Genomic DNA, 23,174 nt, shown 5'->3' on the forward strand with positions numbered 1-23,174 from the left:
AAAGCGCGTTGCGGCGCCCGATGTAGCGTGTGACCGAGATTAAGCGTCGTTTATTTGGCGTAAATTGCCTTAATTAACTTCGTTTGTTGTTGCTTTCTTTTAGACTGTGCGTCTTCGACGCAGCAGGCTTCAGGGAAGAAAACAGCGAAAATGGGGAAATTAAAGCACGCATCATATAAAAGATATGCGAAAGTGAAGTGTATGACTTAGTTTCACGATTCTTGTGCGTTTGAGACGACGCCGTTTGTTACGCTTGCGCGGAAGGTTTTCGCACGACGGCCAAGGTTTGTTGCAAATTATCGTGCAAATTTTTACATAAATTCTTTAACATTTTTGCAGATGTTCTTTTTCGCAATGTTACCTTTACTCGTCGTCGGCGCGCTCACACAAACGGTACACGAACCCATGACTGAGCATATTTACTTCTATCCACGACCCGGCGATGAGGCATCGCACAACATTTACGTAAAGCCTACAGATCTTATAACACGCCACCGATTACAACTTGTGACGGATTGGCCTTACCCGGGCGTCATGGGCGGCCACGTACACAAACCCATTGATTTGGTCGCCACGGCCGAGGTCAGTTCTCAGCCGATTTACTTCCGCAAACGTGACAATCTCGCCAATGTCAAACTCAAGCAGAAACAGAATATCTTATATCTACAATTGCCGATGTTAGCGCAGAGCAATCTACATATGACTAGCGAAAGTGAGAATAAAGTTTTGTAATCAAATCGAAATACATATTTTCTTAACAAAATTATATCAAATGCGTTTTTATTTCGTTATCGCTTCGTTTTTCCAAAGTACACACATAATTATATATGAAAATATATATTAGGCAATGATTTTGAAATCCTAACGACGTTTGCGGTAGATGTAACCACCGTTGGCACCGTAAGCGGTGTCAACACCAGAGTAAGAGGGAGCTGAGTGTGAAGCGGCAGCAACTGGAGCCGAGTAAGAGGCAGCTGGAGCTGAGTATGTTGGGGCTGAGTACGAAGCGGCCGCAACTGGAGCTGAGTAAGAAACGGAACGAGCTGGAGCCGAGTAGGATACAGCTGGAGCTGAGTATGTTGGGGCCGAGTACGAAGCAGCAGCAACTGGAGCTGAGTAAGACGCAGCTGGAGCTGAGTAGGAAACGGAACGAGCTGGAGCCGAGTAGGATGCAGCTGGAGCTGAGTATGTTGGGGCTGAGTACGAAGCAGCAGCAACTGGAGCTGAGTAAGATGCAGCTGGAGCTGAGTATGAAACGGAACGAGCTGGAGCCGAGTAGGATGCAGCTGGAGCTGAGTATGTTGGGGCTGAGTACGAAGCAGCAGCAACTGGAGCTGAGTAAGATGCAGCTGGAGCCGAGTAAGAAACGGAACGTGCTGGAGCCGAGTACGATACAGCTGGAGCTGAGTATGTGGGTGCTGAGTACGAAGCGGCAGCAACTGGAGCCGAGGAGTATGAAGAGACGGAACGGGCAGGTGCTGAGTAGGAGGAGACCGAGCTGGTAGGTGCAGCGTAGATCACGCTGGGAGCAGATGCAGCTGACGAGTAGCTTGGGGGCAGGTACTCGGATGAGACGGAGCTAGCAGCAGCCGATGGTGGCAGGTAGGTGTTGCTCAGGTGGCTGACATCAGCAGCAACGCTGGCAATAACGGCGAAGGCAATAGCAACAAAGAATTTCTGCAAGCATTTTAGGCAAAGAAAAGGATTAGTTTGCGCTTTGGATATTGAAATAATTAAAAAAATTATAATTAATGAGGCGATCGAAATTAGGATTCAGCGTATAGATGGGCTATAGCTCTTTCCTGAACTTTCTGTCGTGTCCAGGGTTGCTTAGGTATTATCGAATTAACTCAAAATGTAGTTTGTTATTACATATATTTTTTTCATATTATTATTATTTTAATTTATAATTAGTTTTTTAGTTAATTTTTAAAAAACTAATTTCGTTAATTAATTTTTTTAAATTATTTTTTTTGTGTTATTTTTATTTTTAGTTTATAATAAGATTTTTAGTGAAGTTTTATTCAACTAATTTCGTTAATTAATTTTTTAAATTTTTTTTAATTATAATTTTTTTGTTCAAATTTATAATTTGAATAATTTTTAAATTAATTTTTTTAATTAAATTATTTTAATTAAATAATTAATTTTTTTAATTTAATTAATTTTTAATTAATTATAAATTTTTTTTTTTATTTATTCCACAGAACTATTAAACACACTTTATGCACCGAAGTGCAATTTTCCTCCTTTTCTTCACACTAACCATTTTAATTTTGGCTCCGTTAACGGTTGGCTACACTTAACTCAATCAAGTGTCTTGAACTAATAACACACTTCCGTTCGCCAGCTTATTTATACAAATTTCACCGGTCGTCTGTCCGTTTATTTGCATGCAAATAGTCAAACGCATAAGTTCGCCAAGAACTATGTAGATATTATGCTAATTTACCACAAATTCTGGATCCTGTACTAGCATTCAGCTCGTTTCATAAATAACTCGTAAAAAAGTAATCATCCCAATGACTAGTCGCTAATAAATATGCAGCGAGTAGCACCTTCAACAAATTTCTATTGTATACACACACACATACAAATATATTTATAAGTTTGATACGCTAGCAAAAGAACGAAGAAAAAAGTCTTTAATTTCAAATTGACGCCAACAATCTAAAACAATAACATTAAAAAGGCTTAAACTCTATTAATCACTACTTAGTGCTTTTGTACTGGAGCGTCGTGGTTTGGTGGCGACGCATGCGTCACGCCGGCGGGTTTGCGAATTGGCAGTTTATGGCATAAACCACATTTTAATTTGCGAAAACTTTTAATAATTATTTCTAAAAAATACATTTAAATATATTATAGACCTGATTTATGCCTTTTTTGACTAACTTTTATAATTTTTTTTTTTTGTTTTGAACTTTTTAAATTGAATAAAATTAGTAGTCAAACTCTATTTATCTTTTCTATGAAGATCATTAGCGAATACTGCTTTGCAGACGAATATTAGAAGTGGATTACGCAAATATACTATGCAACACAAGCTTTGCTCCTAGTCTTCAATTGGCGTTCGCTGTTAAATTTCTTCAAGAAAAGTAAATCTTAAACGAAAGTTAAGGAAAACAGGTTGGATCCGTCTGCATCGAAGCTAGAATACCTGTTACAGGTGCATTTTTTATAGCATAAAAGGGTATAAAAAGATTTGTTTTTTATTTTGGTAGGTAAATTTTTATAGCCACTATATAACCGGATTTTCAATAAAAGCGTTAGAAAATTCATTTTTAAATAACACAAAAACTCTTTATTCCTCTGAAAGTTCATACGATGCCATTATGTATAGAACTCGATTTCTTGGCATGGCCACCACGGACACGTCCAGGCGCTGAACTCAATTTTCAACGATTTTATCGTTCAAGAACAGAAGTCATTGGACCATCGTAAAGCACGTGAATTTTGCTGATTGTGTCTTGGAACAACTTGAAAATGATAACGATTTTTTTAAGAAAATCATCTTCTCTGAGCTCACTTTCATCTGAGGCGTGCGGTAAATAAACAAAACTGTCGATTCTGGGGCGAAGAAAATCCACAAATTATTCATAAACAACTATTACATTCAACTCAATTGACAGTTAGATGTGGTTTTTGGTCTTGTGGAATCGTCGCTCCGTACTTCTTTCGAAAGGAAGCTGGTGTGTCAATGAAGTGCAGTACTCATCGACTATGGCCGAAATTAGGACAAGTTGATCTTGACAGCATCTGCTTTCAACAAGACGGGCCTTCGTGCCACACAGCTCGTGCAACAACTGATTTATTACATTATTACGACAATTTCTCCGAGTTTGGAGATTCGATTATTTAAAGAAATTGTGACATTGAATGGTCTCCAGGTAGTTGTGATTTAACACCATTAGACTACTTCTTGTTAGGTTATTTGAAGTCCTTCGCCTCTAGGAATAAACCAGACTCTCCTCAAGCTTAGAAGTCAATATTGAGCATGCTATTCATGACATATAACTTGATTTAGTGGAAAAAGGACTCGAAAATTGGGTTCATGGAATTCGTTACTGAAAAGAACAGCTTAAAAGTAATAACAAACCGCAAATGTGAGTTAGATAAACCAACTTGAATCATGAGAATTCTATTACCGACGCTAAGAAATACAAATATGAATTCAAACCAGAGGTAGCCGAAGAAATTGACTTTGTTATGAATTACTGTACCAGAATAAGCCAGATTCAGAAAGCAGTCGCTCAATTAAAATATTTGACAGAATACATATAAATAGCTTCCGCTTCGGTTAAGTCATACATTTTGGGAACGGATCATTCCATTCGCCAAATGCTGTGATTCTCGTCAAAAATTCATAAAATTGAAATATTTTCCATTAAATATTAACTGATCCCCTCTTTGGAAATCGAAACACAGTGTCACTAGAACCGCTTGCAACTACTACTTGTCTTCCTAGAATTTATTAATGGAATAACAAATTCTTTGCAGTACAGTGTAATCACCAACAAACATATACAATTTATGAGCAGCGTTTTATGTCTGCGAATTTCGTGTTGTCACATCAGGAGTGCGACTCGCAAGTTCATTATGAGCTAAAGATACAAGTATTATTATCCGGCAAATTTGCACCAATTAGTTGATTGTCTAGTTTCCGAAAAAAGTGGAAAGTGCTGTTCTACTTGCTGCCGTTTCAATTTCAGCTATTCAAGTAAGAGTTTTAGATGCCGATTATGCAGATGTGATCGCTTAAACTGGAATATTTTCACCTACGAGCGCGGCGATAACAAGTGAGTGGCATTGGAGAAATTGAAGTATTGAGATAGTGATAGTGAATGCAGGTTGGGTCTTCCATGCCGCTTGTGCGGAGAAAGTCAAAGGTTTGACAAATATTTATTCAAAGTGCAATTCACTTCATCAGGTTTTAGTTGAGTGAACAATTTTTTTAAGGTTAGTTTAGAGTTCAGTGTCTCCAGAACTCGAACGTTTAAGGTGTTTAAGGCTACGGCGGATATTTGGTAGAGCTTTTTCGGCTCTTGGCGCTGCGATAATTGAAATTATAGGACTATCTTCTAGGACTAGTTTGAGGTATATACAGTTTTCGGCTAAGTCACCAAGGCAATCTGAGGTTAGTTTTGAGCAACTATTTGACTAGCAACTATTTTCTTCGAGCTTATTAGCTTGGCAACTATTGGTACTCGAACCCACGAGTGACAAAGTTATAGTGATGAACTCAACACACTCGGCCAACTCGTTCGTTGCTTCATCCATCATTACACACGCACAGCTGGGTTGGATTCTGGAAATTTATTAATACTATAAATCATCCCGCAGAGGTATTGTTAACCCCAAATAAAGCTGGAATCGTTCATAATTAATCAATAAAACAAAATATTAGTTATTTTTTTTATATATGTACATATGTATATGTGTGAATATTATTAAAGCGATAAGTTTTTATTTACAAATGAGGTAATAACAGTATTAACCAAAATTTTTATGGTACAACAAATTGACAGCATGGCGCTGACATCATGGCAATAAGATGCTATGAAAAGCTATTAAGATGATTAAATGCAAATTCGAATACTAAACACTACGAAAACGAGCGGCAGCAAGAGCTGTTGAGTCCGCTCACATTACTTTCTACTGTCGGCTATCCGCCAAATTCCATTGACTTTACAGTTTATTTCACTTTTCTGTAAACGTAACCGCCATTGCTGGCGTATTCAGTGCCAGAGTCTTGATTGCTGACTTCCGGCGCCGTTGCATGCGATGAGGCGTGAAAGCTTGGACCAGCATGCGGAGCCAATGCTGGAGCAGAGGCAGTTTCGTATTGAGGCGCTTGGCTTTGAGAATTACTCCCTGATTGGTAGCCTGAGGACGTTTGCTCGACGGTTTGGCTCAAAACAGCGCCACCCGCATGGCTGTTACTGAGGACTGGAGCTGGTGGTGGTGCTGGAGCTGAATGGCTCTGTGTTGCTGGTGGCAAGTATTCCTGGTTAACTGAAGGGTACTGCGGAGCTGGTGCTGAGTAAGACTGTGGAGCAGGAGCAGAGTAGGTAGGAGCTGCTGGAGCTGAGTACGAGGGACCCGCCTGTGCGGAGTAAGATGGGGCTGCAGGAGCCGAGTAGGATGGAGCTGCTGGAGCCGAGTAAGATGGGGCTGCGGGAGTCGAGTAAGATGGGCTTGCGGGAGCAGAATAAGAAGGAGCTGCTGGTGCTTGGTAAGATGGGGCAGCTGGTGCAGAAGCCGGTGGTAGATATTCATTGTTAACTGGAGCTGGAGAGGGATACGACTGTTGGGCCGGAGCTGGGAATGAAGCTGTATAAGGCTGTTGATTGACTGCGGGTTGGGCTGGACCAGCATGGGATTGTTGTTGAGCCGGAGCTGGTGCAGGGGCCGAATAAGACTGATGAGCAACAGGAGTTGGAACGGATGCCGGTGCCAACACAGCTTGTTTCACTGGAGCTGGTGGGAGGTATTCATTGCTAACAGGAGCTGGAGCTGGGGCAGAGTAAGACTCTTGTGCTGGCGTCGAGTGTGATTGTTGAACAGGGCCTTGCGAAGGAGAGGAATAATCTTGGTTACCCTGTGCTGGTGTAAAAAGTGGTAGTTTTTCGGGTGCAGGAGGTAAGTATTGCTTATTTACTGGCGCTGGAGCAGGAGCCGAGTAGGACGGTTGAGCTGGAGGCGAGTATGACTGTTGAGCTGGCGCCGAGTACGATTGTTGAGCTGGAGCCGAGTACGATTGTTGAGCTGGAGCCGAGTAAGACTGTTGAGCTGGTGCCGAGTACGATTGTTGAGCTGGAGCCGAGTAAGACTGCTGAGCCGGAGCCGAGTAAGACTGTTGAGCCGGAGCTGAATAAGATTGCTGAGGCGGAGCCGAGTAAGATTGTTGGGGTGGTGAATACTCAGGAGCAGGGGCTGCAGCTGGAGATTCGTAAGACTGCTGGTTTGGAGTTGGAACTGCAGCAACACTTTCGCCCTGATAACCTGAGGAAGTTTGTACCACAGATTGACTTAAATTATCTCCACCAGATTGATTGTGTCCATGTTCATGCACCGTTTCTCTTGGACCTTCCTCTTGTGGAGCTGAATAAGTTTGTGGTGCTGGTGCTGGGGCTGGTACTGATGCAGGTGGAAGGTATTCGTTTGAAACTTGTGGGGCCGGTGGCTTGTTCTGCTGGGCAGGTGCAGAGTAAGATTGCTGAACAGGTGCAGCATAAGATTGCTGTGGTGGGGGGTTGTAGCTACCTAGCTGTGGAGCTGGAGGTAAGTATTCGTTGGATACTTGAGGGGCTGGAGCTGGGGAAGAGAATGACTGTGGTGCAGGGGCAGGTAAAGGAGACGATGCTGGAGCTGGGGCAGGGGCTGAAGCTGGTGGAATGTATTCGTTCGAAGGTGCCGCTGGTGCTGAATAAGATTGTTGGGGTGGTGCCGAATAGCTTTGTTGATCTCCACCAGAATAAGATGGGCTTGGTGCTGCAGAGTGAGCTGGTGACTCATAATTTTGAATAGGTGTTGCTACTGGTGTTGGGCCACCATAACTGTAAGAACCATCATTTTGCTGTCCGCCTGAAGAATATGAGGGGCCCGACAACTGTGCTTGATGCACAGGAGCTGGTGCTGGCGATGCATGTGATTGTTGTTCGGGTGCTGGTGCTGGAGAACCGTAGTTATAAGATCCATCATTTTGTTGTCCGGAACTATATTGAAGAGCTGGAGCAAGGGCAGCATAGTTTTGCTCTATTGGAGCTGGTGCGGCATATGTTTGTTGAGGGGCGGGAGCTGAAGCAGGGGCGGTATAAGATTGCTGTACTGGAGTTGGTATCGACGCTGGTGCTGATGCTTCTGCAGGTGAGCCGTAGTTGTAAGATCCATCATGTTGTTGGGCTGGTGCTGGAGCAAGAGCTGGTGTCGGTGCAGGGGCAGCGTAAGATTGCTGTACTGGAGCCGGTGCTGGAAGTGGTGCTGGTGCAGGCGAGCCGTAGTTATAAGAACCATCATTTTGTTGTCCAGCAGATTGTTGAAGTCCTGACTGTTGTTGTGGTTGTGGCTGATAGTTACTATGTGGTGCCTGATAATTGCTTTGTGGCGCTTGATAGTTGAAAGAGCCAGCCCCACTTTGAGCATGTGATTGCGCAGGAGCGTAAACGGGAGCTTGAGCGTAGCTTGTTTGTTGAGCCGGCACAGTGTTGCTTAGCGAAAAGCTAGCAATGGGAATTGATCTGGTAATCTCAACGCCGTTGGATAAGAAGCTCTTCGGCGGGTGTTGGTATTGCTGTTGATCTTCTTGTTGTTGAGCCGGTGGTTGATAGGGCGCAATAGCGGTGTCGGCTGAAACATGTGCATGTTGACTGGGTGGTAGATACTGGTTGTTGGACAGATGGCTAACGTCTGCGTTAACTAGTTGGCTGGCTACCAGCGATATGCTGAGAATTGCAAAAAATTTCTGTGACGAAGAAAATGGATAGATTTTTAGTTGTTACTGTGATGCTTTTGATAATGTGATAGTAAGATATTGAAAAATTAAAAATCGTTTTTTGTATACTATAAAAGAGGGTAGAATGCCACGCAAGCCACCAATGACATTTGTGAAATTTACGGATACTGTATCAGTTTGTGTAGCCCAACAATGGTTCGCTAGCTTCCGTTCTAGAAATTTCGATGTGAAATATGCACCTCGCTCTGGCCGACCTATCGTTGAAAAAGTCGATGAAATTATGGAAAAGATTGGCCAGGACCGTCACATAAGCAGCCATGACATCGCTAAGGCACTTAAAATTCAGCATCAAACGGTTTTGAACCATTTAAAAAAGACTTACTACAAAAAGAAGCTCGATATTTGGGTACCACATGAATTCTCTGTTAAAAATTTAATTGATCGAATTAACATCTGCGATTTTTTTGCTGAAACGAAATAAAATCGAACGATTTCTGAAGCGAATGGTAATAGGAGAAGAAAAGTGTATCACATTCGACAATAATGTGCGAAAAAGATCATGGTCCAAGCGCGGTGAAGCTCAACAAATGGTCGCAAAGCCAAGATTGCCGCCTCGAAAGGTTATGCTGAGTGTTTGGTGGGATTGGAAAGGTATCACTCACTATGAGCTACTCCAGCCTGGTCGGTCGATTGATTCTACATTTTACTGTCAACAACTGATGAGAATGAAGCAAGCAATCGAAAAAAACGACCAAAACTGATCAACATAAAGGGCTTCATCTTCCAACGGGACAACGCTAGACCAGAAACAAGTTTGATGACTCGGCAAAAACTGGGAGAGCTTGACTGGGAAGTTTTGATGCAACCACCATATAGCCCTGACCTTGCACCTTCGGACTACTATTTGTTTCGGTCAATGCAGAACTCCTTTAAGGGAGTAAGGTTGGCTTCAAGAGAAGTCTGTGAAAATAACTTGTCGCATTTTTCGCCGAGAAACCGAGAAAAAGTTTTACACTGTTGGAATAATGTCTCAAGCGGAAAAATGGCAAAAAGTGATCGACCAAAAGTGTACATACTTATTTGGTTTATTAAGAGGGTATTCTTGTCTAGGATTTTGAAAAAATCGAGTTTTTCTGCATATCTTGAAAGTTTAGACTTTCAAAAATTTTTATTCAGTCTTCTTTATAGGCTTGTCTATGGTTGGAACTAACCCCATCCATAAATTTCTATTTTTATTATTTTTAAAAAATTCGAAATAGTCAGAAAAAGTGATTCAAAAAAACTTTCAGGCAGTCGCCATTTTGTAAAAAAATTTTTTTCCCACTTTTCGAAATTTCTGTACCTATATGTAAAATTACCTGAAATTCATGCTTCTAGACTAGATACCCCCTTAATTATAAATATTCAAAAAAGTTGAAGTTTCATTAGACATACGAAAAGACTTTTTCGACTACTCAATATTAAGAAAAAAATTTGGAGTATTCTAAATTTCAATTTCGCGTTATTTTTATTATTATTAAATAAGCAATTTTTTTCTTTGTAGTTTTAGACAAGTTCTATTTTTATCAAAAATTTAAGATATATGACTATAAAATAATTTTGGAGATAAATTTTTATTAATTTTTTAGAAAAAAAATTTGCTCAATATTTTTTGATTGTATTTTTGACTGTCAATAATTACAAAAAAATAATTAAAAAAATTATAAAAAAGTAACAAAATTTAAAAAAAAATTAATAAATTTTTTATTCAATAATTAAATGTTTTTATATAAAAATAATATTAATGTTTTATAATTATATTTTTTTTTTAATTGTATATTTTATTGTAAAAAATCACAAAAAAATATTTTTTTATTTTTAATTTATATATATTTTATATTTTTTGAAATTCAGACTAAAATATATTTTTTTTATTTCACATTTTTCAACAAGTAACTGTAAACTTCAAGTAACTACTTCACATTTGAATTTGATTTGATGCAATTTTAACTTTTAATGATAATTTTTGTCTGCAACACTTTAACGATTTTAGCCGCTTTAAACGTTAAATATTTAATTTTCGTCTTTTTGTCTCAACACATCACACACACACACACAAACAAATTAATTACAATAACACTTTTAATGCTAATAAAGTTGATTAAGTTTTCAGTTACTAGTAAGCGTTCATTGCTACTGACCATCTTCACTGGGCTGCCACTGCGTGGTTAACTAGACGATTGAAGCTCTGCAACTGATACTCCAATCCAAAGCCTCTTGACCATTTATAGACCACTTCCCTTCTCCAGGGCGGCTTTGGCCGCTAAGCGTCGATCGGAGCTGTCGTCAAGCGACTCTAACTAGCGTTTGTAGGTGCGTACGCGTGTCTGTGTGTGTGCGCGTGTGACCAGCGCCAATTCAGTGCCAAGTTCGCGAACTCTGCGCCTGCCATCTGCCAGCCCTCTGCGCAGCTGCATTATGACATCTGCCTACCAATACAAATAGAAATTGCAAAAACCATCGAGACACACACACGCACACATTTGGACATATGTAAATGGCTATTAACAGCAATAACAACGCATTTCGCTACCGTTTCACACGATTTGCATTTGCATTTCTGTTCGGCTTAATTGGTTGATTATCAAGACGACGCCAAACGCTCGCGGCCACAGGCAACGCAACAACGCCACAACCCAACGAAACGGAACGGCCACACACACTTATAAATATTAACCAAGCAGCAAGAGTGCTAACTATCATAGTTCAATGGTTTAATGCTCAAGTTTATGGCTAGAAGCAGTCTTCAGCCGCTTGGTTGCCCGCAATGTGTCAAAGCGGTGCAACAAATTTACAAAAGTGCTTAATAAATATACGAGTATATACGAGTGCTGAGAATTGTTGTTGTAATTTTTGTTGTCACTGCATCATCTAGGTGTGCTCATATTAAAGTTAACTGTCTTATTAATTTATTTGCCTTGTTGTTGCTATCCTCCCCTTCCTATTGCTTCATTCATTCAACCTTATTTATTGCATTTTTAATTTTTTTTTTTTTAATTTTTTAGAGTTTACGCATTAATTTTGGAAGAGAAATGTAGGTGCTGTCTTAAAATGGGTTAAATCGCACATTTTCACACAAAAAAAAAACAAACACACACATATAAACAAATATACATAAAGACATATTACTTGCTACTTCTAATTTACACTCGAGTCCGCGCGCAAGCGCCTCCCCCATTTCCTCTTTTCGCTATGCAAATGAACCTTGAATGTTTGAAGCGCACTTCCAGACAAAAAAAAAAGTAAATGAAAAGGAAATGGTTACAGTAACTTTTGTTTTAATCAATTGTAATTTCATGCGATTTGTTAGTTGTTACGTAAACTACCGATTTGATAAAATTTTTATACCCTGAAAAAGGTATACGAATATTAAGTTTGCTACGATGTTTGTAACACCCAACAGGAAACTTCTGTAACCTTTTAAAGTAAAGAGTGATCCATTTCGAGGTTTCCTACTTTTTTTTAAATGAATGAAAGTTTATAAGCATTCGAAAGAACATTCCTTGGCATGTATTTTTTTGGAAAAATATTATCTCAAATGTTCTCCGCGGCTACGTCTCAGATGGTCCATTCGACTAGTCCAATTTTCGATGACTCGTTCGAGCATCTAGCGAACGACACGCGCGATGTTTTGCTTCAAAGAGTGAATTGAAGCGGAATTGTTCGCATAGATTTTGGACATTACATATCACGAAAGGAAAAAGTCTAACTGCCCAAAACGTGAAATTATATGCTCACCGCAGTGTTCTCTCAATAAATCCAGTGATAAATGCAATGTGTGGGAAGTGTCGCCGTCTTGTTGAAACCAAATGTCGCTGAGATCACAAGCTTCAATTTCAGGCATCAAATAGTCGGTTATCATGGTGAAATACTGGTCGGTTATGTTTTCATCAGGATCATTTTTGAAGAAATATGGACCGATGATCCACAGGCTCACGAACCACACCAAATCTTTGTTTTTTTCTTGTAGAAATGGCAGCCCTTTGAATCTCTTCAGATTGCTCTTCGTCCCAAATGCGGTAATTTTGCTTGTTTACATATCCATTGAGCCAGAAAAAATTGAAAATTTGGTTAAAAAACGTCGAATCATCTTGGAATTTTGAAAACTTTGAAGAGTTCATATAGCGAAGCGCAATCGCTTGGGAAGGTCGAGCGGCTCAGTTCTTGCACAAACTATATTTCGTACATTTTCAATTCAAGATCTCAATGTAAAATGCGCAAGTCGTTCCATACGTCAGTCTGAGTTGCTGTATTTTATTCACTGCGTGCTGGACTTGGTTTATTCAGTCGAATATTATCGAATAATGAATGCTGGGTCTCAAGATCGGTGTACGAATAGTACGCTCAGTAGGCTCATTTTGTTGACCATAAGTTGAGCGAAGCGTGCAAAACACATTCTTTACAGAACGTGAATTTTTGTTATAGAGTTGAAGGATTAGTAAACGTTGTTCAGGCCTAAGTTTTTCCATCATCAAATGCACAAAATTAACATGACAGCTTGACACTACTCACGTGTGATCTGTCAAAAAAAGGCTGTTGGAAGGAGTACCACTCCTTGAATCACTCGTTATAAATCCAAGCTGCCAATAATACCTAAGACTATGTGCTTGTAATTCTTTTGCAATATACTTATATTTTGGTCAGTGTGGAAATATTTTCTAATACTTGCTGAAGTAAGTGGATGTACTTTGTCATACCGTTCGATTATCGCCATACTTTTTTATAATAGTTTGTCAAAAAAGTCTTGCGGTATTTTCGCTAGTTGGCGCTGAAAGCGCGTAGTTCTAGTTTTATTCGTCGCATCGGGTCATGCTACCCGTATACCTTTTTGAAAAGCTCATTTCACGCGCTAACACGTGTTTGATTGATTGTCGTTTCTTTTAAGTCATTCGTGAGTTATAGCGTCGCAAACATGGAGCAAAATAAAGAGAAAATACGGCATATTTTACAGTACTACTACGATAAAGGCAAAAATGCATCTCAAGCAACCAATAAAATTTGTGCAGTTTATGGACCCGATACGGTTTCCATTTCCACCGCACAACGATGGTTTCAACGTTTTCGTTCTGGTGTAGAGGTGGTCGAAGATGCGCCACGCTCCGGAAGGCCTGTCGTCGAAAACTGCGATAAAATCGCTGAATTGGTCGAAAGGGACCGGCATAGCAGTAGCCGTAGCATCGGTCAAGAGCTGGGCATGCATCAAAAATTCATTTCAATTTCAATAAAAAAAAATCAATAAAAATACCGCAAGACTTTTTTGACAACCCATTAGAAAAATGCTCAGATTCTGAGATATCTACCAGAAATTTTGCGCACTTCCTTTTCTCACCAAGAATTTGTTCATTTGTCGGAATCGTCTATATCGGACTTCTACTGGATGTAACTGACATATAAACTCACCAACCCAACTCAAGGTCTTCTATCCAAAACATTTTTATTTGACAATAAACTTTACTTCGCATTCTGTGCTCATGCGACTCATACACGAACGTGGCATTACCGACCGCAGCGTGCCGATTTAATTACTTTGGATTTGATTTTGAAAAACTTTGCGCAAAAATGCAAATGAATGTCTAATAAATTACAAAAGCTTTTTTCTCAAAACGAAGTAGAAACGAAATGGATTTGGTTAGATTTCAAGTGTTTATTAAGTAGTGTTTGCTAAAATAATTTTGCATATCAACTGCGATTATGGGCACGCAGCTGCTGGCTGCGCACGTGTACTGCAGTCACAAAGCTATGAGTGTGCATATGTGCATTATATGTGAGTGTGTTTGAGCTTGCCAATTCGAAAAAGCCCAAATTAACGATTTCCTGTTCATGTCGCAGTGGCCAATTAATTTACAAGCAGCATTGATCAAATAGATTCGCCAAATATTTTTCGCGCATTTTCGCTCATTCGCGCATTTTGTCTCCAACTCCGCTTCCATTAACAGCGATTTTGTAAGCAAATTTCTTTTGTGCACATTAAGTGGCTTCGCTTTAATTTATGCCTTTCAATATGTGCAGCAATAGCCACTAGCTGCTCGTAGATCTGAGCACATTACATATGTTCGTCTTGTCATTTCGAAAATTTAATTCGGGTCAAAGCACTTGCGATGCACATTTTTGACTTTTCTAAATGAAGATAAAATGTCATTTTAATTGGTTATCATTTTAAATTTGCTGTGATGGCGCTGTTAACGCCCATAATGTTCGATGCTTAGAGCATTTATCGATTGGTGAAAGGTGTGGAGTTTCAGTCGGCTAAGCACATGTGTTTGTGTGTGTGCGTTTGTGTTTGTGGAGTTATAAGTGGTTGGCAAATTGTTTGATTTTGCTTTTAGTTTTTTGCAAACCACTTAATCATTGGAGATGTTTCGACTCTTAATTAATTAAAAGGTTTAACTTTGGGCGATTAGGTAAACCTATTAGCATATGACCTTTAACAGTTAAGTGGTGTGCGCGTTTCTTTGCATCAAAATGAAAGGAAAATGAAGTTAATTAAATTTCAACTTGCAATTTATTTTTCCATGTAACGAAGCGTACTCAATTGGATTTTGAATTGAATCCAATATACATATAATCCTAAAAATATTTTAATTACAAAAACAATGATAAATTGTCTAACAATTTTCGTTAATGTTTGTCCAAGTTTCAGCTGCTCATCTGGGGAGTGTTTTCATCTTATTCCGCAAAGCAAAAGTTGTACAGGACTTTTTTATTGAACGACTTGGCGCATTTTACGTCAAGATCTTAAATTGAAACGTACAAAATACAGCTTGTGTAAGAACTGAAGCCCTTCGACCTTCCCAACGATATAGCTTCGCTCTTTGGGCTCTTGAAAAGTTCCAAGAAGATCCGATGTTTTCAAGGCATATTTTGTTCAACGATTTCTGGCTTAATGGGTATAACTAAAGAGATTCAAGAGCTGTTATTTTATCCAGAAAAAACAACGGTTTCGTGTGGTGGCCGGTGGAATCATCGGTCCACATTTCTTCAAAAATGATGCCGTTGAGAACGCAAGCGTTAATGGAGACGGTTATCTCGCCATGATAACCGACTAGTTGATGCCTGAAATTGAAGTTCGGGATCTCGCCGATATTTGTTTTCAACAAGACGTCGCCATTTCTCACACATCACATCAATTAATGGATTTATTGCGAGAATACTTCGGTGAACAGATAATTTCACGTTTTGGGCAGGTCGACCCTTAGACTTTTTCCTGTGGGGATATGTAAAGTCTATGCGGACCGTCCCGCTTCGATTGAAGCCTTGGAGCAAAACATCACTCGTGTCATTAGCCAGACGAAATGCTCGAACGAGTCATCGAAAGTTGGACTCAACGAATGGATCACCTAAAACGTAGCCGCGGCCAACATTTGAAAGAGATAATCTTTATAAACTAAAAGCCAAAGAATGCTCTTTCGAATGATAATAAGCATTCTGCATTAAAATTGAAGTTTTCATGTTTTTTCTTTAAAAAAATATGGCACCTCCAAGTGGATCACCCTTCATAATAAATATATATTTAATTTTATTTGTGCATACTTACGTACATATACACATTAATATGCACTCAATTTGCAAAATTTATGCGAATTTTCATAAAACCCATTCATAAAATGATGGATCTTTCTGGCTTGCCCTACTAACTGTTTCGTCATAGTTCAAACTCAACATTTATTTTTTTTTTTTTCATATTCTCTTAACATTCATTTACATAACGGATTAATTATATTTAAATACAATATGTATATAAATCGAATAGTTGATTAAAATGTTGACAGATGTCAAATCAATTAGTTGAACATTAGTAAAAGTTCGTTGCAATAAAAAGGTGTTAGTTTGAGTTATGAGAGTTGAAAAATAGACATACATACAAACTCCTTCGAATATATATGTATATGTATACTGTATGTGCATGTATGTAGACGTTATGTATATGCATGAATTACTTTTGTATATTCATGTTTATGCGTACAGATTCGTATGTGTGCGTTTTATTGCTCAAGGTCATATGTAAATTGGTACAACAACATAGATATGTTGATATACTTGTATATCTATGTAAATCGTTTAAATTATGCACCTACTTACATATATTTGCCTAAAGTCGTGTTTAGGCACAAAATCCCATGTATATATGCAAATGTTGTTGCGAACTGGACCAATCAAATTCAATTTGTGGCAGGTTTGTGCTATAAAAGTGGATGAATTTGTGCGATTTCGACTTAATGACTTGAAAGATGCAACAAAACAAAGAAAAAGCGTAAAAGTTTCAATAAAAAACAACAAGAAATGTGTAAATCTAATTAGGTGGCGACATCTCCATCACGTGTTGTTGTTTAATTTGATAATTCAGAATTACTTATATGCTATGTAAATTATATACACCAGTATATTATTTTTATTGATTTTCTAATTTTGTTTTGGATCGGTTTTTCGTATTTCGAAATGAATAAATTTTATAATTATAGGCCTCCTCTGTTTAAATAGTCTACGCATGATTTAGATGTGGCGATATTTTATCAGATGATTTATTCGTATGAGGGAATTTTAATTTTGCAAAACTTGCCATAATTACTTATAAATAAATTTGAAGGTTATCAAATCGCCGATAAGCCGGAAAGAGACTAAATCACTGCGATAATGTTCTGGTTTCATTATGCCAAATTTATTGACAGCCGCTGTCAAATAACTCAATACATTTGTAATTTCAATTTTATGACAATTTAGAAATTTTAAATAATTTTTCCGAGACTTCGATATTCATATGTTCAATCGAATTGTACTATTTTTTAAACATATTATATTTTCGTCTTTAAATTTGACCAACCAAAATTGAGGCTAAGGAAGTTTACAAATTCTACAAAAGATTTGAATTCATTCAACATAAATAGTATGAGAAACTATATACAAATATGTGGGTACAAGCCAAGACCCTAACCTTGTCAGCGAAGCGGCACCTCTAATTATGACAAGATTGAGACAACAGATTTGGCGTCAGTCAGTTTATACAATAGAGGCGACTTACATAAATGTCTTCTTCTCTGCCCTGAAGTAATACGTTGTCCAGTGGTCGTGTGGGATAGACATGAGATGGGAGTAGGTTAGGTTTAGCGGATTAAAGTCCCACTCTGGTTTTCGATGCTTCCTCCAACTCTAAAAAAAAGGCAAAACCCTCACGACCTACCATTTTTATGATAGAAATTGAATTTATATGGGCTGTTTCCTGCACTACGAAAAACAAGGATCGATAGTTCTCTTAATAATATAGTATACATATCTATGACTAGAAATAGTGTAGGAAACCTGTTCAATTATCAAATTTTTTGGCATGTCGAAAAATAATTCTTCAATATATTTTTGGGACTATTACATTGGGATCATTAATTACGGTGTCCATTTAGAACATGATCATTACACTAAAAATAAGGTGATTAGAGATGACCGCGATAGGTTACCGAAGTTTTTGTGTACCTAACTACTAGTTTAATATTCATGTATAAAACTAAGAGTGAGACAAAAACTTTTTAACAAATCTATTTCAAATCTGTGACTGACATTTTTGATATAGATGTGCTCTTCATTGAATCCAGCAGTCATTTGAAAAAGTACAAAAAACTTGTAGGTCCCTATTTTTATACCCTGAACAGGGTATATTAAGTTTGTCACGAAGTATGTAACACCCAGAAGGAAGCGTCGGAGACCCTATAAAGCATATAACTAAATGATCAGTATGTTTAGCTGTGTCGATTTAGCCATGTCCGTCTGTCTGTCTGTCCATCTATCCGTCTGTCTGTATATATTCGAACTAGTCCCTCAGTTTTTAAGATATCGTTTTGAAATTTTGCAAACGTCAATTTCTCTTCAAGAGGCTGCTCATTTGTCGGAACGGCCGATATCGGATCACTATTACATATAGCTGTCATACAAACTGAACGATCGGAATCAAGTTCTTGTATGGAAAACTATCACATTTGATAAGATATATTCACGAAATTTGGTATAGATTATTTTCTAAGGCAACAATGTAATCTCTGAAGAAATTATTCAGATCGGATTACTATAGCATATAGCTGCCATACAAACTGAATGATCGAAATCAAATGCTTGTATGGGAAACTTCCTGGCATTTGACATGGATGCCTGCTTAAGATGTCATAATAATATAAGCCAGAAAAAATTATTCATATCGGATTACTATAGCATATAGCTTCCATAGCTGAACCGAACACATAGTTGCACTAAAAGAAATGCAGCCATGAAGTTAAAAGTTTTTTTCTTGCTTTCGGATAATGTTGAGAAATATCCCACATATTAGATGAAGAAAGCCACCAAATCTCTGGGTATAAGCATTAGCTCTACTTCTTTCTGCCTAATAAATGCTCATACTTGGTAAAGAAAAATTATCAAAAGTAGATCTTGTGGTCTTTTTTATGATTCCAATAGATATTCTCAATCTTCCCGAAGTAAATACAACCTCATTCCAACTACAGTGTTTAGTAAATTGCCAAAGAAAATTCATTTAGGATTAGGATTAGGATTTTCCGACTTTTAGTTCGGTTGAGAGTATAAGTATCACCAAATGGTCAGATCAGTATAGATCGGCTCTGATCTGTATATGCATGGTGTACTCAGGAAACAACGGCAAAATTCTATAGAGTTTTTGAGAATCCAATTGTCAAAATGTTTTTTATTATGCTGACATATATACGCCTGAAGTACGATACAATTTTGAGCTATATTCATTGCTTACTTTGTCTGTAGCAGCCACTAAGGTTAGACGTGTTTTTATGAGCTTGGCGATTTGTTGCTTGCCTTGAATTTTTTGCCAAAAAAACAATGGTGTAACGATGGCCTAGCATTAACATTTGGCAGACGTGGTCTCGTGTGACTTTATCCTATTTCCAAAGATCTTAAAGGTACGTAGATTTATATTGATTCAAGATCTATCGGCTATCCAAAAAATCGACTTTGAGAAGTGTTTTGACGATCTTTAAACGGCGTTTTCTGCGAGGTATTTTTTTTAAACAGATTACGGAAAAAGTAGGAAACCAATTTACATTCTCGTTTTAAGTCCTGAATAACTTCTCTATATATGTTTCCCCCAGCAGACAGGAGGTAGAATTTGCCCGCGGTAAGGCATGTCTATCGTAAGAGGTGACTAAAATCCAATATGTACTATGTCTGTTATTTGGCTTGTCTCGAAATTTGAGCATAGTATTGTCAGAAATAGTGCTATAATACTCGGCTTGAACTGATATTACAGACTTTAAATGAGATTCCTTCTAATGAAAAGACATTTGAAGTTCAAGCGACAGATGTCACCAGTCAATCAGTTTGATGGGTGCTCAACTGGTAGCAAAAGCTGCAAGGTTTGACCAGAGACTTAAATCTGGTACCACGGGGATTTGTTACCTCTTGGAGTTCGTGCAAATTTTTCATTAGGTTTGGCCCTTTGGAGAGATTCATGGTGGTTGTGATTTAGAACTAAAGGCATGTAGAATTGAATATTGAGTTCAGTGAGAAGTCGCGCTGCGTCCGGGTGCCGGAACTGCAGCAAGACAGAGGGTTTTGGTAAATTTTTTTCACTTTCCTCAAAATCGCGGAAAATTACTTCATTTCGCCTCCCCCTACGGGTACTACCCCTTTAAAAGGCGAAATACATTTCGGCTAAAAAAATAGTGCTAAAAAGTGTTTTGTTTTGAGCGAAAAAAATAATTATGCGATTAAAATATTTATGCGGTTGCTTCCATAATTTATTGTCACGATAAAGCCTACGCCATAAACAAATGCAGATATAAATAGTTAAGAGTCGTAAAAAATTACATATTTGCTTCAATAGCGGCATATCTACTTTGGCCACTCAACGCCTATTGCCATGATGACCATGGCCATAGCAATGATTTAACCCACACGATTCACGCACTGAAACCCGAAGCAAGCTGGCTATGAGAGTTGTAAAAAACAAATAAAAAACTGCACGCATGATTGGCGACAAAGCCTAAAGATGCTTGGAATTAAATTATTGACTTGAAACGCTGGAGATTGGCGTGAAGCGAAGAGTTGCCGCCAGATTTATGAATCCAACGTCACAGCTGATGCGTTAAGCGAGGTCATTAAGTGGCAAATTCCAATTCGTAAAACAACGGCTAACTGCGAGAATAATCGCCGGTGAGAGAGAGAGAGAGAAACAGAGAGGAGATCGAAAGACTGTGAACATGGAATGGATGCTTGTGAAGACTACAGTGGGTGAGCGTAAAGCGTTGGTGGGCCTTAAAAGCAAATTTTGAAAAAATAAAAAAATAAAATGAAATAAAAATTTAGAAAAAATGGGTCACGAACTAGTCCCACCAACTGTCACTTATCAGCTGTAAATGTAAACAAACCAATTTGTTACTATTAAGCTCATTTTGGGCTGCGAAAATATGTACGCCCAACACGCTTTACTGTTATTTCGACATCACGCAACTTGCTTGATTTATTAATGATGTACTCTCACTCTTACAAATATTAATATTCATTAAATAAATAATTTATTCAGCTGCAAAATGGAATATAAATGTTTTACATAAGTCTAAGTGTTACACTTTCGCATTGTTTCGTCGGCCGAGTGATAAAATGCTAATTGATTCAGCATGATCAAAGTCGCAAACTGTGGAAAAATCAGCATTAACTCCGACGAAGAAGAAGAAAACAATAAAAAACACATAAAATCATATACAAATCGTCTTAGAGTAAAGGCAATTCCAAAAAAGGAATGAGAAAAAAATTATTTGGGCTTGTCGTAGACATAACCGCCGTTTGCGCCATAAACTGTATCGCTGGCTATGCGCGTTGTGTGCACACGAGTGTTGAGGCCCTCTATGGGCTGTGGTGTGTTGAAATCGCCGCCGGACTGTTGCTGTGTTTGGTAAGGTAAGCCTGGGAAACCGCCCGCTTGTGGTGGGAAGCCTTGACCGGGGAAGCCTGCGCCGGGAAATCCAGCTACCGGAAAGCCCTGTCCAGGAAAGCCTTGACCTGAGAAACCCTGTCCAGGAAAGCCAGCTCCAGAGAATCCTTGTCCTGGGAAACCCTGGCCTGAGAAACCTTGGCCAGGAAAGGCAGCTCCCGAAAAGCCCTGCCCTGGGAAACCTGCACCCGGAAAACCTTGTCCCGAGATACCTTGCCCAGAGAAGCCAGCACCTGGAAAGCCTTGTCCAGAGAAACCTTGTCCTGCGAAGCCTGAAGCTGGTAAACCTTGTCCAGGAAAGCCTTGTCCCGGGAAACCTTGTCCTGCGAAGCCAGCTCCAGACAAGGCTTGTCCTGGAAATCCTTGACCAGCGAAACCTTGTCCTGCGAAGCCTGTTGCAGGAAAACCTTGTCCTGCGAAACCCTGTCCTGGAAAGCCTGCTCCCGTAAAACCTTGACCCGGATATGTTGGCCCACCAAAGTTGGGTGCAATTCCACCGCCTGGAAAGCCACCAAAACTAGGTTGGAAGAACGGATCGCTGGCAGATTCACTGGCGGCGTTATCATCTGTAGAACTTTGGTGTACTATTGCAACGGGCTCATTATCCAGCGATTGGTCAACATCTTTTAAAGCATGTGAGTTACCATTGGCCGACTCGTCAAGTAAAATAACATCCAGTTGGGCTTGTGGTACTTCGTCATGTTGCACTTGTGGTTGTGGCGGCGCTGCAAGTTCTTGACTTGGTGCAACGTGCAGTGGTTTACTGTGGTAGGGAGGCAAGTAAGCGCTTCTCAAATGGCTGACATCGGCGATGCTCAACGCAATCAGAGCGTGGATGATAAGTATTTTGGAAAGCTGGCAAGCAAAATTCACGACGTTAAATTGTAGTTTTCGAAACAAAATCTTTAAGACTTACCATTTTCTATTAAGAGAGCGCAGGCGTGCCGCATGCGTGTAGAACTTAGAATGCGTACTAAATTTATGTTACTTTAAGTTGGCTAGTTTTATAGTTTTTCTCCGTCGAAAAAGTTATTCAACTCTTAGTGATTATTTTTCTGCTTTCTTCGTCTTCCACTTTCTTATGCTAATAAATTTGGCCTTAGAACGCCAATAAAGGAGAATAGCGATTACTTAAATGGTAGACCACTTCGCGTAGGTCTTCCAGGTAGCTTCTTCGATTCTTAAAGAACCAATATTATGCCATAAGTGTAATTTTTTGGCATTTCGCTGACCTCTTTCTTCTTTTATAGCATTAACCTATGGAGCTGTCTAAAAACATTTAAAGAGTGCGCCTTCAAATTGATACTCCGTTTTCGTTGATTGGCATCTCTTTGTTTTCTTCGTCAATTTAATGACTAAATTTAGTTATTTGGGCGCCTAATCAGTCAATCTTGATGGTTTCTCGTACCTAATTTCCATATCGCGGCATCTTAAATTAACAGTTTTGCATTAACTTTATATTACTCTTTGGTATTATACCATGAGGCGAATGTTGGTAGAAGAAAATGACAAAAAAAATTTAACAGAATAATGTTTAGTGTGCGTAGAGCAGTGTCTGCGCATGCTTAGTAGACTAGTCTTTTATATAATTTTCTTTTCGCAACAACTTCTTCATTTTGCATAAAGAAGGGCATTCGCATTTCAAACTTTAAGCGCCTAAAAGTAGACGAAATCAATACAATTGTATATTTGGTCAATACTAATTTTAATAAAGAATTTATTTAAGAAATAAAACGTTCAATT

The 23,174-nt window shown here is 38.7% G+C and overlaps 3 protein-coding genes across 3 annotated transcripts; 1 reads left to right on the plus strand and 2 right to left on the minus strand.

The window, feature by feature from the left end:
* The first annotated feature begins 354 nt into the window (after positions 1 to 354).
* Positions 355 to 732, plus strand: LOC120773673. Its single transcript, XM_040102698.1, has one exon. It carries the CDS (start codon positions 355 to 357, stop codon positions 730 to 732), a length of 378 nt encoding a protein of 125 aa, XP_039958632.1.
* Positions 733 to 861: 129 nt separating this feature from the next.
* LOC120773674 (extensin-like) lies at positions 862 to 19,951 on the minus strand. Its single transcript, XM_040102699.1, has 4 exons — positions 19,898 to 19,951; positions 6,676 to 8,464; positions 5,705 to 6,249; positions 862 to 1,677 (listed from the first exon to the last, which is right to left on the minus strand). The coding sequence occupies exons 1-4, from the start codon at positions 19,949 to 19,951 to the stop codon at positions 862 to 864; spliced, it is 3,204 nt and encodes a 1,067-aa protein (XP_039958633.1).
* A 1,300-nt stretch (positions 19,952 to 21,251) lies between these two features.
* Positions 21,252 to 22,350, minus strand: LOC120773676 (RNA-binding protein 12). The gene is made up of 3 exons (XM_040102702.1): positions 22,330 to 22,350; positions 21,689 to 22,286; positions 21,252 to 21,613 (listed from the first exon to the last, which is right to left on the minus strand). Exons 1-3 carry the CDS (start codon positions 22,348 to 22,350, stop codon positions 21,252 to 21,254), a joined length of 981 nt encoding a protein of 326 aa, XP_039958636.1.
* Between the last annotated feature and the right edge of the window lie 824 nt (positions 22,351 to 23,174).

This window comes from Bactrocera tryoni, chromosome 4, assembly GCF_016617805.1.
Source record: "Bactrocera tryoni isolate S06 chromosome 4, CSIRO_BtryS06_freeze2, whole genome shotgun sequence".
Classification (NCBI taxonomy): Eukaryota; Metazoa; Arthropoda; class Insecta; order Diptera; family Tephritidae; genus Bactrocera; species Bactrocera tryoni.